The 15088-nt window shown below is 35.5% G+C and overlaps 1 protein-coding gene across 1 annotated transcript; it reads right to left on the reverse strand.

The window, feature by feature from the left end:
• Positions 1-892: 892 nt before the first annotated feature.
• LOC100809429 (uncharacterized) lies at positions 893-8008 on the reverse strand. Its single transcript, XM_006587632.4, has 13 exons — positions 7703-8008; positions 7219-7552; positions 6704-6878; positions 6573-6622; positions 5658-5750; positions 5481-5569; positions 4738-4816; positions 4212-4294; positions 3590-3668; positions 2748-3471; positions 2324-2410; positions 1630-2212; positions 893-1439 (listed from the first exon to the last, which is right to left on the reverse strand). The coding sequence occupies exons 1-13, from the start codon at positions 7732-7734 to the stop codon at positions 1298-1300; spliced, it is 2550 nt and encodes an 849-aa protein (XP_006587695.1). The 5' UTR covers positions 7735-8008; the 3' UTR covers positions 893-1297.
• Positions 8009-15088: the final 7080 nt, after the last annotated feature.

The following is a 15088-nucleotide window of genomic DNA, read 5'->3' on the forward strand; positions in this document are numbered from 1 at the left end:
TGACTAATTTGTATATATATTATATTATGTTTGTCATTATATAACAATAATATATATTTTAAATTCTAACTTAAGGTTGTTTATATATACCGAATTCTTAAAAACTATGTTGCTTACTCAAAAAAAACTTTTAAAAAAGATATGATGATTTACTAGATCGACCCCTAACCTAGTAACCAATATTTCAACCAAGTCGATGACTCAGTCCGAATCTAATAACACTAGATAAGAAAGGGAAGAAAATATAAGTTGTAACAAGAGATATGATAAAAAAAAATAGTATTTATGAAAAATAAAAATATATCAAATTATGTCATACTTCCTCCATCACATAATATTTGTCATCCAAGATTTTTTTTACACACATCAAGAAAAAATCATAAATAGATAAAAGATCAATTTTACAAAATTTTATTATTATTAATTTTATATTAAAAAACTAAAATAATAATTATTTGGAAACTTATTTCTATCTTACAGGATAATTATTATTGTAGGATAGGAGTAGAATTGATTCTACTATTTAAAATCATGATAAAATGATGAAAAGGCAGAAACAACTATTTGTCACTTTACATTTACCGTGAAAAAATAATTATTTTTTTTCTCACCATGAATCTAAATAATTTTTGGTAAAACATAGGTGCACAAAGGCCCAGAGGAGAAAAAAAACTACAAATAAATCAGCCAAGGAGTAGAAACTCCCGAAACATCAGCAAGCAACAAACCATGAATCTATTTCATACACATCATTATTAACACATGTTCGTGCTTTGTTCCGTGATACCCAAGCACCTATTTCTATGTGTTGAATCTTAGTGGGTGCCAGTGCAAGTATGAAGGGTGAGAAGGTAGAAGTGAACAACCATCAACTCTAAAAAGTTGACGATAATTTCATCTTTCAAGATAATATCTCAAATCATGAAACCTGGAATTCACAAATATACTACCAATATTAATCATACAGCTAACACGTTGGCCTTAACTAATCTATTCTACAGAAATGGTGAACCTATACATCACAGGTAGGATCTACTTTGAAATCAGATACATGTAGAAAAGGAACAAAAATCTAACTCGCGATCAAGAACCTGCAGCCCAGAAAAAGGACTGAGGTAAATGGTTAATTCTTTCGACTGAAATTTGCTCCAATCAAGAATGCTTCACCCAAAAATCAGCGGCAATGTGAGCAGCTACGAACATAAATTCAGTAAGAGGCCTCAAAGATGAAAAATCTTCAAAGTCAATTAAGAAAAGTATCCACATTAAATGATCACAAAGGGTGGACAAGTTTAGTTCATGTCTTAGATCTCTTCTGCTTTTGAGGAACAAAACGGACCCCTTGTTTCCTGAGTTCCACGTTCTTCACTTTCCCATCGTCTAATGCAACATATAACTTTGAAGTGCCTTCCACTACATCAGTAACCACTCCCTTGTGCCTGGACAAAAATGGGGAGGTCAAAAAGCATAGAAGTTTGGGAAAGAACACATAATAATGAAAGAAACTTCATTTTATATAAAATTATTATTAATATGAACGATGCATCACCCCCTCCGCCTCCTGTGCTATATTAGTATATACTCAGCTTTTCCTCAAGACTTGAACAAAAAGATATAGAAGGCACTAACCAAGAATTGTCAGATGTCTGATGAACTTCAACTCTCTTTCCAATTGCATCATTGCCCAATTTCATTAATATCCAGTTTGCATCCATTATCCCATCCATTGCACTGTCTTGACGTGATTGACTTACACCTTCAGACTCATTAAATGTTGTTTTCTCCTTAAAAGGTGAAGGTCTCTTCCTTTTTGACCTCTGGCCCTTGATTGTCATCTTCTCTTCCTCCTGTTGAGAAGAATTTTGACTTTCAATGCTGGGTTTCTTGAATTTAAATCTCAGTAAAGGTTTGGAGTCTTTTGGCAAAGAATGTGAAGGTGTACGATTATTATTGTCATCTGTCTCATATGCATCAGAGCTGCCTTCTGACTGCTTCCCCAAATATGTCCTTTCACCTCTTGATGGGGCTTTTATTCCAACCTGATTAATCATTCCATCAATACTATGTTTTATCCGCCCATCAGACATATTGCCTCTACCAGAGGTCAGGTTGAATTCAGAAACATCTGGCTTAACTTTTCCCAGCTTAATCAAATTCCCTTCTCTTCCCGAAACCCTGAAAATTTTTGATTGCCCAGAATCAACTTTGTTTCCTGAAAATCACATAAATATAGGTCAGTTTTTATCCAAGACAACTTATTTAAAAATATCTTATAAATCCTCAACTGTTACTCTTTAAACAGAGAGCAATAACAAAAATTTACCTTTACCGTCAATATGCCTAGCTGTGTCATCTTGTCTATCTAATGCAAACTTGTCTCCCTTCCTCCATTGGCTTATATCTTCATTTCCTGAAAGAAAATTTGAATTGGAAAAATCACACAAAAATAAAAGAGGAAAGAAGCAAAACCAAATAAAGCAATCAAACCATTCAAGAACATATACATACACACAAAAAGCAGTTACAAATTATACAATTACTATAAATTTTGTTGCACAATAGTAATTATTTGACAGGATAATTAAATGTTTTCTCCTGGATAATGTGTAAAATGTGTCACTGATTTCATGGGCAGAAAGAAGTAATGTCTGAAAAATCAGCCCCATACCACTTTTACACAAATCACACAATTACAATTTCTCAAGCAAATATATAGTGACAAGAAAAACAAAAAGAAAGATGTATACCATTAACAGTCACTGGATCTTGATCTTTTTGGCAGCTTGAAGTATCAGACCGTGGAGAACTAGCCACGTTAATTTTCCGTGCTCCCAAATTTATAACCAACTTCTTCCCTTTCACATTCTGAGTCTTAAGACTGTGTTTTCCACTTTCCTCTTCACTATCTGGAATAAGTGCCTTGTTGCTTTTAATTCGAACTACTCTGGGTTTCCTCTCTTCATCACTGACCATCACCTCATCAACAAACTTTTGTTTCAAAATCCCTGGCTGATCAATAGGAAAAGATGCTTCAGTTTGACTCAAGCTTCCAGCAGCAGGGGATGAGTAAACATCTGGACCTTCATTTCTCTGGGATTGTATATCATCATTCTTATCATCATCTAAGCTATGCAAAGATTTAATATCACTATGTCCTTCACAACTATTGTGTGTGTCAATTTTACTAGTCATAAATAACTGTGAGTCTTTTTTCTTAGCAGTCTTTTTGCTAGAAGATTTCTTCTTTGGTGAGTCATTGGCCAAATTCTTTAGAGAGAACTTAAAGGAACGAGCAGATTCACTCTTTAGTTTTAAAGGCCCACTATCCTCATCATCTGAAAATGGTGAAATAGAAAATATCTCTTCTTGAGTTGGCAAACCAGCTGCAGCCCTCAAGCTAGCAATCAAATCTCTTTCAGCAATATTCCTTCTCCTCCAAATCTCTCGGGCAGCATCTTCAGGATTCTTGACCTGGAGTGTACAGATACATATAAGGTGGATGCAGAGATTAAAATCTAGGTTTAATCATTCCAGAGATTTTCCATGGGAGACATAAAGTAGTTATATATTGAAGGCATATACTGCATACCTGATAACATTCCCCACGACATGTAGGACATTTATACTGCAAATTCCCATCCAATTGAAACTGGTGATATTTTTCATCACTGCAAAACATTTATTCCAAAATAAGAGTCCAGTAATGTCATTCCCGAAACAGGCAGGGTCCCATGAAGCCGTGATTTATAAAGGTCAGGACAAATCAAAAAGCACAATCATTCAAACAAAAATAATGAATAATAATTTAATAAAAATACTAGGAACCGAAAAACATTCAGAGAAACTAATCTGCCAAAAATTAACAGCGCCTATATCTCAAAAGGAGATTGAGTGCAATTTACTGTACTAAAGTGTGAGTTTCAATTTAAGTGCATATTGCACAACATGTAAACTATAAAATACCTTCCATTCCAGCCAGCATATTTCAATTGTGCATATTCAACGATCAAAACCCAACTACTAATCCACCGGGCATTAAAGAATTAAGACCAAGAAGTAAAAAAGCAAAGTGTAATCAATGTTTACAATGTAATAAAACAATAGAATGTTCCTCAACATATATATTCCAGAATTGCACATGGAAACAGTCAATAAGATACAGTGAAAGATTGAAAGCAGTCCATCTTCACAAATATGAGGGGTAAACTAACCTGATATTGTCACACTGGCAATGTACCCAGAGCTGGCAACTATCACAACAAACCATAGGTGTTGATTCTGAATCTCTGTAAACCTACAAAATAAGTCAAAAACATACAGTGAACATTAAGAATTCCTGTTCTGCAAACATTGTTTATTTTTACATATAACCTAGTATTCAGTGGGCAAAAACTAAAAGAGATGAGGAAGAGAAACCAAAATGAAAATAACTTATATCCAGATAAGAAAAGCATAATATTTGAGATGGAGGCTGGATGGATACGGGATGATATATGGAAAACCAACACACACGCATGAGTGCACACACTTGGTGTCGTTCATTTAAGGTTCATGGTTTAAAAGATCATAAATGAATTAAGATTGTTGTAGATAAGTTCCTTGCAAAATTAATATACACACACAAAGAAGGAAAGAAATTCCCTTTAAGATTGTTCTAGGTACTTGCCCCAACGATAGTAGGGTTTTATTGTATTGTGCAAACCATTCAAGAAAGGAAGATTAGGAAGAGATGCTAACCTTCAAACAAACAGGACAGTAGTTCCCTTTCGTAAACAATCTTCCACATGCATCGCAGTTGGTATATGACATAAACCACCTAAACATTTTTTAAGGAAAGAAAAAAAAGAAAAGAATGATAAGAAGTTAGAACATCCCTCAATTAAAATATGCTGCATCTGCAAGGCAAGGGAGGAATTAACCACCACAGTGCCATGTAAAAAATAGAGACAACAAAAGCTTTAAATTACTTTAAGTAGCCTATTAGGCTTACACATGCCAGACATTTAAAAAAGAAAAACCAGTTACAGTGCCATGTAAAACATAGAGACAGCAAAAGCATTAAACTACTTCAAGTAGCCTATTAGGTTTACACATGTCAGACATTAAAAAAGAAAATCCAGTCGCGTACTACAAAGATGGAGAAGATAAAGTATTTAATAGTTATGAATTAAAAATAAAGGCAAAGCAGTAATTATCATTTCCGAAACTCATTGAGTAACTGCCAATTTCATGGCAATTGTTGATGATATACAGCTATAACATATAAAATAAAGGTAATAATTGAAAAAAATCCAGCGAAAGATTTTTGCTTGGTTTCTACCAGGGATATATGTTTTGACCATAAAACTAACTAAGCATTCCTCTTGCAACATTCCTATGGGCATCAACACAGTCATAATAGATGGGCCGTATCATGGAAACAATGTTAAGCATACCAACACCAGGCATCAAACCAAAGCTAAATTATTCAGAATTCATACCTCACACTTAGTCCATTTCCAGGGACATTGGATCCACAACTGTGACATCTTGCGTGTTTTGTGCACAAATAAGGCCCATTACAAACACTCTGCATTATGTGTTATGAATAATAATAAATAAAATGGTATATATGAAATCAATATTAAGCTCACTAGTAAGTGATACACAGACTCTACCTTGTGTGGAGGTTGAAGACAATAACAGTGGTAAGCACCATCGCACCTTTTGCAAAACATGAACTTACTTGGATCACCAGTCCTTCTGCAAGCCTGGATGAAGCAAAAAAAGCATAAGACTACCAGAACATAAATATTATGCTGGTATCAGCAAATTTTCAACAAAGACATCAATTTATCAAAACCAATGGAAATTCAAGGTGAAGAACATGAGAAAGTAGCTATTCTAAACACTTCACATGGAAACAAGCTGACTTTTAGGGATATTTAGTGGGTGCGGGGTAGAAGGGGATAAGTAACCCTAAAACCAACTGAGTATCGGATCATACACAAAGCAGGTTATTATTAAGTTAATGGTTAAGAATGGAAAAGCATGCCTGAATCATACGGCCACTTAATTACATAATCTCAAAAATCAACTCAATTTCCAGATAAAAATATACATAGGAAACTAAATGAAGGCAGGCATACTAAAGACTATGATTGTACCTGCTATAAAATATGACTTTCTTGTAATTTAAAAAAAATACACAAATAGAAACTTTCCCATTCTGTAATAGTAAAACAAATGTTCTATTTAATTCAATCAAGCACGCAAAACTTAGACTAAACCTAAAACCGCCCCCAAAAAAATATCTACTTTCAAGTCACACAACATTTTCCGAAGTACAGGATATGCAAACCACATAATCAAGCTAATAACATGAAAGATCCGTAGAGTTAAAGCACTGCTGCTCTCATTCTAGTGAGTGCAATACAAAGATACTTTTGCAAAATAGATGAACTAGATTGAGAGCATGACCAATTACAAAGCCAGCAACCATTTTCACATGAGGATTTAGAAAGAAGAGAGCCTTTCCCCCAAACAATACATGAAAAAGTACGAGCCAATTAGCATCGCACACCACTCATTACCTCACAAATCCGGCAAAGAGGACAGGTCCATGAACTCCAATGAAACAAATCTGCCAAAAAGGGACCCATAACATGAGAACATACGGCACTTAGAACCACATTAGCATATACAAACAAATACACCTTCTTACCTCTATTTCGACCCCAACTTCTCAGGCAGTTCCTATGGTACTTCTTACCACAACTTTTGCACGATAGCATCTTCTGAGCTTTCTCACTTCCTTCATTTTCTCCACATTTGCAAATTCGACAATAGCTCCTATTGGCTTGACCCTGGTCGTCTCCAGTAACATTTCCCGGAGTATTCTGCTTAAACAAGCCAGCAGCACCACATCACATTCATTAAGAAAGACACAAAACATTAAAAGACAAAAAATCCACAATTAAAAGCACTTCCTACACCCAACGTAGCACTACATACACAAAGCAACAACAATAATTATCAAAGCTCAAGATCATGAAGATGCCAAAAACTCCTCTAGCTTATCTTTCAACATCAAAATTTCATCAGTAGTGAGCTAAAATCAACAATTAAGACGGAAACAACATGGAATTAATCAATAACGCAAAGTGAGAGCACACAACTCAATCAAACTAGAGCACTAACGACAAACACTCTTAGTCAGGAGAGAATAGGGAGCCTCACCACGACATCGCCGGACTCGAAGCGGCGAGCGTACTCCTCGGCGGCGATCATGGCGGCGGCACCCTTGCGCTGGAGGGCGATGCGCTTGGCCTTCATGGAGGCCGACTCATCGAGCGCGTCAGCGCCGAGAGAAACAGCGTCGGATGGAGGAGGAGGAGGCGGCGGCGGCGGCAGAACCTTGGGGACGGGGACCTGCACGGTGGCGTCGTCCCTGCGCGTGTCGGCGAGGAAGTCGCGGAGCGACGCAACATCGTGAACGAAGGCATTGGCGGCAGCGTCGGGAGCAGCGTGGAGAGCGCGCGGAAACCCTAGCGTGCAGAAACAGATTCGGCGACTGCAAACAAAACACCAAAACAAAGAAAGGGAAAGAATAAGAAGAAGAAGAGAGTGAAGCGTTCATATCATGTAATTGAAAAGAAGAGGGAAAAAAAAGAGATAGAGAGAGAGATAGAGAAAGAATAGAACATAGAGAAAGAAGCATTACCATGTAATTGGACAAGCTACGTGAAATGCCATTTTGTGTTGTAGATTTAGATTTCAATTTTTTCGTGTTTGGTTTAGGGGATCGCTCCCCCGCCTTCCTAAAACTAAAATTACTTCTCCTTTTTTATTTTATAAATAAAAATGGAGAATTGGGAAATTTAAAAAGAAAGAAAAAATATAAAAAGAAATAATAAAAAGGGGGTAGTAGTAGGATTGAGAGGGGGGAGTGCTGTAACTAGGCGTCGATTGCTGAGATGAGGAACGAAGGAGGAAAGAAAGACAATATCAATTGGATGCCATGCCTTGCGCCGACCGGGCCTCTATCATTGGATCTATCATCTATACCTCATCTACACACTCAGCCTTTAAATAATAACCTCAGGCCCATTACCATTTTAGAAGATGCTAGGTGCACCCAGTATTATTATTGGTGCACCCAGCACTTAAGCGGAAAATACCTAAATAGCCCTGCCAAATTTTTTAAAATATTTGTACACCCAGCACTTTCTCTTCCTTTTGTGCCTCGTCTGTTTCGCTTCTTCCTTCCGCGACCTCACTTCCTCTTCTTCTACGTGTTCTTGCCGGCGATGTGGTTGTTGATTCTGTTGTGCGTTCTTCTTCAACATTGTTGGCGGCGTGGTGGTGGTGCTCTTCACTTGGGCTTTGTGCGTTCTTCTTCTGTTGGTGCTACTCCATCGACGTCGAGGTAAGTGCGTTGTCCCTTTTGCATTTGTGCTTCCATTATTGGTTTAGTAGTGTACTTTGTAGGATATAGTTGATCCGCATAGGGATTTAGGTCATCTGTAGTTGGTATAGGTTAGGATTTAGATGATCCACAGTAAGAAATAGACTATCTGTAAGGAGTTTTACCCCGCAACAAGCATACGGATCAACTTGATTCGTAAGCTTGTTACGGATTAAGTTGATCCGCAAGAAACTGGACTTTTCTATTCTTTTTAAAAATTGTTTAACTAGACTTTTTTTTTTATTAAAATTAACATGTTCAATGTTATTTTTTAATTGGCAAGATATATGTGATTTGACTTTTTTGGTCTGTTTTGTTGAGAAAACAAAAAAGAACACATTTAATGTATTTTGATATTTATAAAACTATGTTGTAATCTTAATAATAAATGAGTCAAATTAAACAATTTTAAAAAAAAAAGTCTAGAAAAAATTTGTTTCCATCAAGAATAAAATTTGGGTAGTATCAAAATAATTCAACCTTAATATCATCACATTAAATACATTAATCTTTTGTACCCAATTACTTGGTTATTTTATTTTACACTGACACCAGTAAATAAGTACTTCAACTTATCAATAAAATATTTTTTTAATAATAAAATGAGAAAAAAATTATTCAATTGATGTAAGATTACTTCCAGAGACCGTGGATGCCCCGACAATTTTATATTGTCATCTAATCATAGACTACTGTTTGAATTAATTAAAGATAATTATTTTAAAAGTCAATAAATGATAATATAAAACATGGGTCTAATTTTAAATTTTAGGGAATCTTAAAATAATAGAAAATTATTTATTAGTAAATTGCAAATATCAACTCGTATTTAGTGTTGTTTCAATTTCCAAACAAAAGTAAGAAAAAATAGTTAAAAAATATAATTAAAGTAGGAAATCCTCTTTAGTTGAATAATTAATTAAAATAGAAAAATTATTAATTTCAAATTGCGGTAAAACAATAAAAAAAATGACTATGTTAGCAATTGGCATGATTGGCATAGTCAATTAGTCATCTGTTTTCTTATTTTATAACATTTTTTCAAATTAACAAATTATTTTCTTAAGTTTTGCTATTCAACACTTTTTTTAAAATTTTTTTTACAAAACTCATCCCATCACAATCAGACTTAAAAAAAATCATTTTTTTAACATTATTACCTAATTGTATATTATTATATATGATAAATTTGTTAATTTTATTTACAATCACTTAAAAGATCATACTCGAAACAATTTTTAATAATTTTTTTACACTAGTAAAGCACAAAAATTAAGTTAATGAAAACCACAACGTTATGTTACTCCTGTAAATTCGCCTCACATCTTTTATCAATATTAATAAATTATTTATTTAATTATCTAATATTTTCTTCCTTTTGATATTATTCACTAATACTACAAGAATAGTTCATGCATAGTCAAGAAAGAATTTTTAGCCAACAAACAACTCAAGAAATTCAGCATTAAAAATTTGGATAAAATATATTTTTAATCTTTATACTTTGAAATTGATTATTTTGGTCTCAAACTTTGAAAAAATTATGTGAATTTAGCACTTCTTCTTTTATAATTATAGTGCTAGGACTAAATTCACATAATTTTAAATGTTTGAGGACTAAAATGCCCAATTTAAAAGTTCAAGGAATAGAAATTATTAAGTTTTGGAGAAAATTATATTATTCATTGAAAAATTGAATTGATATATTATAGGATCGGGTATATATACACAGATATGTCTCCCCCTCATTCTTAGAGATCTAACAAATTTTTCTAACAAACTGTAACAGAAAAATTGAAAGTTAAAATACACGTGTGTGTTGATACTCCCTTTCAAGTTGGAAGATATATATCTAAAGTACCCAACTTGGATATGAGGGATTGAAACACTGGTCTGTGCAATGCTTTTGTCATAGGATCAATTAATTGGTCTTGCGACTTAACTTGGACCAGGTTAGTGAAGCCAATCTGGACATGTTCCCTGATAAAATGGCAGTCTATATCAATGTGTTTCAAACGTTCATTGCATGTGGGATTTCTTGCAAGTTGTATAGCAGATTTACTATCATAGAAAACAACACTTGACTATAAAGGCATATCAAAAGATCACACCAGTTGCTTAATCCACAAAAGCTCAGAAGTCAGTGTTGCTAAGGCTCTGTATTCTGTCTCTACAGATGAACGAGCCACCGTGGGTTGTTTCTTGGATTTCCATGCAATGAGTGATGATTTGAGAAACATACAAATACCGATGGTGGAACGACGGGTGACCTAGCAACTGCCCTAGTCGACGTCCACATATGCAGAAACCCGCATGGATGATGATGAGGGAAATAGAATACCTTGGCCAGGTAAGGACTTCAAGTACTGCAACAGATGATAAATTGCATGTAGATGAGGAGTTTTCGGCTTGGACATGAACTGGCTCAGGCGATTAACGACAGATGAAATGTCTAGGCGCGAGATTATGAGGTACATTAACCTCCCAATTAGTCTATGGTACTAAGAGGCATCCTCCAATGGATTACCACCAGTTTCATTTAGCTTGTGAATTAGGATCCATAGGGACAGATTGAGGCTTTGATGCTACAGAGCCGATGTTAGTCAGGAGTTGCAAAGTATATTTACATTGGCAAAGATGGATGCCACAAGGAGACTTGGCAATTTCCAAGCCTAGAAAATACTTGAGATCACCAATTACTTTGATTTTGAAGTGTTTGGAAAGCACTTGTTGGGTTTCTGCAATCAACTTCTGATCTGACTCAACAATGAAAGTGTTGTCAACGTACACCAGCAATGTGACTATAGTTGCTCCACTCCCTTTGGTGAACAAAGAGTGACCTGCAGGGCATTGTTGAAATCCTTGATCAAGGATGGTGGTGGAGAACTTATGAAACCATTGTCTGGAAGCTTGACGCAGACCATACAAAGATTTTGTGAGTTTACAAACCATGTTATCATTCTTAGCAGGATAACCAAGAGGCATGTCCATGTATACTTCCTCAATCAAATCAACATTGAGAAACGTGTTATTTATATCAAGCTGCAACATGTTCCAATTTCTGTGAGCTGTAATGGAAAGAAGCACTCTCATTGTCGTAAGCTTTGCAACAGGTGAGAAAGTGCCAAAAAAATCGATCCCTGCTTGTTGAGTGTACCCTTTCGCAACGAGACGGGCCTTGTATCTATCAAGGGAGCCATCTGCTCTATACTTGACCTTATAAATCCATTTGCAACCGATGGTTCTCTTACCTAGTGGTAGAGGTTGAACAACCTAAGTGTTGTTCATTTCAAGGGCCTGAATCTCCTTATTCATGGCTTGACGCCATTCAGGAAATTGAATTGCTTGATGATAGAATTGAGGCTCATAAATTTCTCAGACTTTAAACACATAGTCTTTGTAAGTTGGAGAAAGGTTGTCATACGTGAGGTGATTCTGGATGGGGAAAATGACATTAGAGACGAAGTCATGAAGATGAGTAGGTGGTCTAGTGACTCTGGTTGGCCTTTTCACGTGTGCATTGGGTTGAACATCAGGTTGGGCAAGGTCTGGTTCTATCTCAAGTTATGGTTCAGGTTCAGGTGGTGGTTGATGAGTGGGGTTTGGATCAGGCAGCATGTCAGGCAAAGGTCTGGGTACAACAAGGTTTGGAAACGAATCAGATGTTATATATGTGCTTGTGGCAAAAGGAAAGCTATTTTCCTGGAAAGTCACATCTCTAGATATAAGGAATTTACGATTGTCTAAATCATAGAGCTTGTATCCTTTGTAACCAAATGGATACCCAAGGAACACACATTTAGTGGCCCGAGGAGTGAACTTATGTCTTTGAGCAGGGACAGTGGCTGCATAGCACAAGCACCCAAACACCTTTATCAAATCATAGGCTGGTACTTTACCATATAGCAACTCATATGGTGATTGGTTCTGCAAATTTGAGCTTGATGTTCTGTTGATGATGTAAGCTGTCGTGGATACACACTCTCCCAAAAAATAAATTGGCAACTGAGCTTGAAACATTAAAGCACGTGCTACATTCAATAGGTGTTGATGGCGCCTCTCTATTACTGAATTTTGTTGAGGTCTGTGTGGGCAAGAAAACTGGTGAACTACTCTTGCATTATGCAAAAACTCAGTCAAAGCTAATTCTTTAGCATTATCAGACCGCATAGCCTTAATGCTTTTGGAAAATTGTGTCTGAACAAGCTTGAAGAAAGCTTGTAATAGATGTGGTGCCTCAGACTTGTTTCTCATCAAATGAACCCAATTGTACCGTGAATTATCATCCACGATTGTTAAGAAATATTTCTTGCCATCATGAGTGTCATGAGGAAATGGTCCCCAAATGTCATAGTGGATCAAGTCAAAAGGTGACTCCGAAAAATTATTATGAGAATCAAAAGACAAACGTTTAAATTTTGGCAAAGGACAAATTAAGCAACAATTAGATGAAAAATCTTTTGGAATATGAAATGAAATTTTATTGCTCAGAATTTTTGGAACATTATCTGATAAATGTCCCATTCGGGCATGCCAAACATTGGCATATGCAACATTATTACATTGACTCAAACCAACAGTGTGCATGGAACTACACGCATATTCACTGTGTGGTTGGAAGTGGTAAAGAACTTGATGAAGGTTACCCTTGCCAATCACTTTGTTTTGTTGCTTGTCCTGAAGCAAGAAACAGTTACCAGAAAAAAATACACGAGTTAGTATTTGTGCACATAAAAGAATTGACGGAAATTATATTGACATGGAATTGAGGGATGTACAAAACATTGGACAATTCTATCGAAGGAGTAAGAGTGAGTGAACCAATTAATTTCATATTTATTTTGTAATTATTTGGAAGTGTGACAGTTCTATTTGACAACATAATATATTGATCAAATAGTTTAAGATCATGACATATATGAGATGTAGCTCTTGAATCTATAATCCAAGAACTAGAGTTAATGCCAGAAGACTGACCAAGAGTTGAAAAGATCATACCAAGATTTGATTGATCCGACTGTGATGTCTCTAAATTCATTGCCCGAGCCATCTGACTCTGTATGAAATTCAAAAGTTGTTGGCATTGGGCCATGTTGAGAAAGTTTGAAGACTCTCCTTGATTGTCATTGACAAGATTAATCGTGCTCTTGTGACCTAGAGGATATCCAATAATCTTGAATCACTTGTCCTTGGTGTGTCCAAGGAGATTGCGATGTGCGTAGAGTGGACAACCTTTGTCCTTTTTGTTGCCAGATTTCGAATTCTGATAGCCTTGAACAACACATGCCAATTGCGAAATCAAGGGAGTTTGCACATTACTTACCTTCCGCTGCTTTTCTTCTAGAATCACCAAAGAGAAAGCACGTTGAATAGAGGGAAATGAATCCATGGTGAGAATCTGACCACGAATCTAACTGTAACTTTCATTGAGGCTTAGCAAAAATGTCAGGACATACTCAAAATGAAAGTGATCGGTTGAACACCACCACAATGACAGTGATGTATAGGCTTGTACTCACTGAGTTCTTCCTAGATCTATTTCATCTTTGTGTAATACTGCAAAACAGAGAGGGAACCTTGCAACCAATTTGACAAATCACGTTTCAGTTGAAGGATGAGAGGTCCATTGTTTTGTTGGAAGCGATCCTCAAGATCCTTCCATATTGCTGTTGCATTTGAGGAATATATGACACTCGCAGCAACTTCTTTTGAAATGGAATTCATGAGCCATGATGCAACAATGTTGTTGTTACAAAGCTAGGCACGATGCAAAGGATCTTTAGGATTATGTGGAGGAAAGTTTCCATCAACAAATCCGAGTTTGTTTCTTCCACCAAGAGCCATGAACATTGCTCGTTTCCATGAGTTCCAATTCTCCAATGTGAGAGGATACGAGAATCAAACCGAGACTATCAGCATTATTGATGATGTAAGGATCATATGAATCATCCATGACAGAAAGCTCAAATAGTTGAAGAACTTCAGAGATGAAAGAAGTAGAGAAAAGGAGAGAGGAAAAAGGTTGTGGAATTTACACTTATGATACCATATTAAGTTTCGGAGAAAATTATATTATTCATTGAAAAATTGAATTGATACATTATAGGATCGGGTATATATACACAGAGATATCTCCCCTTCATTCTCAAAGATCTAACAAATTGTAATAGAAAAATTGAAAGTTAAAATTCACGTGTGTTAATAAAACTAACTTTGGGTGAAATTACAGGCACCAAAGACATATTGTACACAAAAACTTCCAACAAGTTCTTTCAACAAAAAAAAATCAACATGTTTTACTTATAAATCCAATCAAAATATGTAGCAAGTTCTTATTTGTATTTATAAAGAAAAATCAAACATAAAGAAAAATATTTGGAGACATCTTTGAAAGTAGTAAAATTATGAATATCAATAACAATAATCAATTAATTGCATATCCAATTTCTTACTTACATCTATTATTAATTTCCGTCCGGTTCGGACTTAAAAAATTAATTAGAATCGCTCATCGTGGAAACTTCTTTATGAAGTTATTTGGCATTGATATTTGACACCTACAATTTATAATTATATTTATAAACAATTACACCTGACACATTAATATCATTAAGCTTTTCTTGCAAACCCAAACATGTATTC

The sequence above is a fragment of the Glycine max genome, chromosome 9 (genome assembly GCF_000004515.6).
Source record: "Glycine max cultivar Williams 82 chromosome 9, Glycine_max_v4.0, whole genome shotgun sequence".
Lineage (NCBI taxonomy): Eukaryota > Viridiplantae > Streptophyta > Magnoliopsida > Fabales > Fabaceae > Glycine > Glycine max.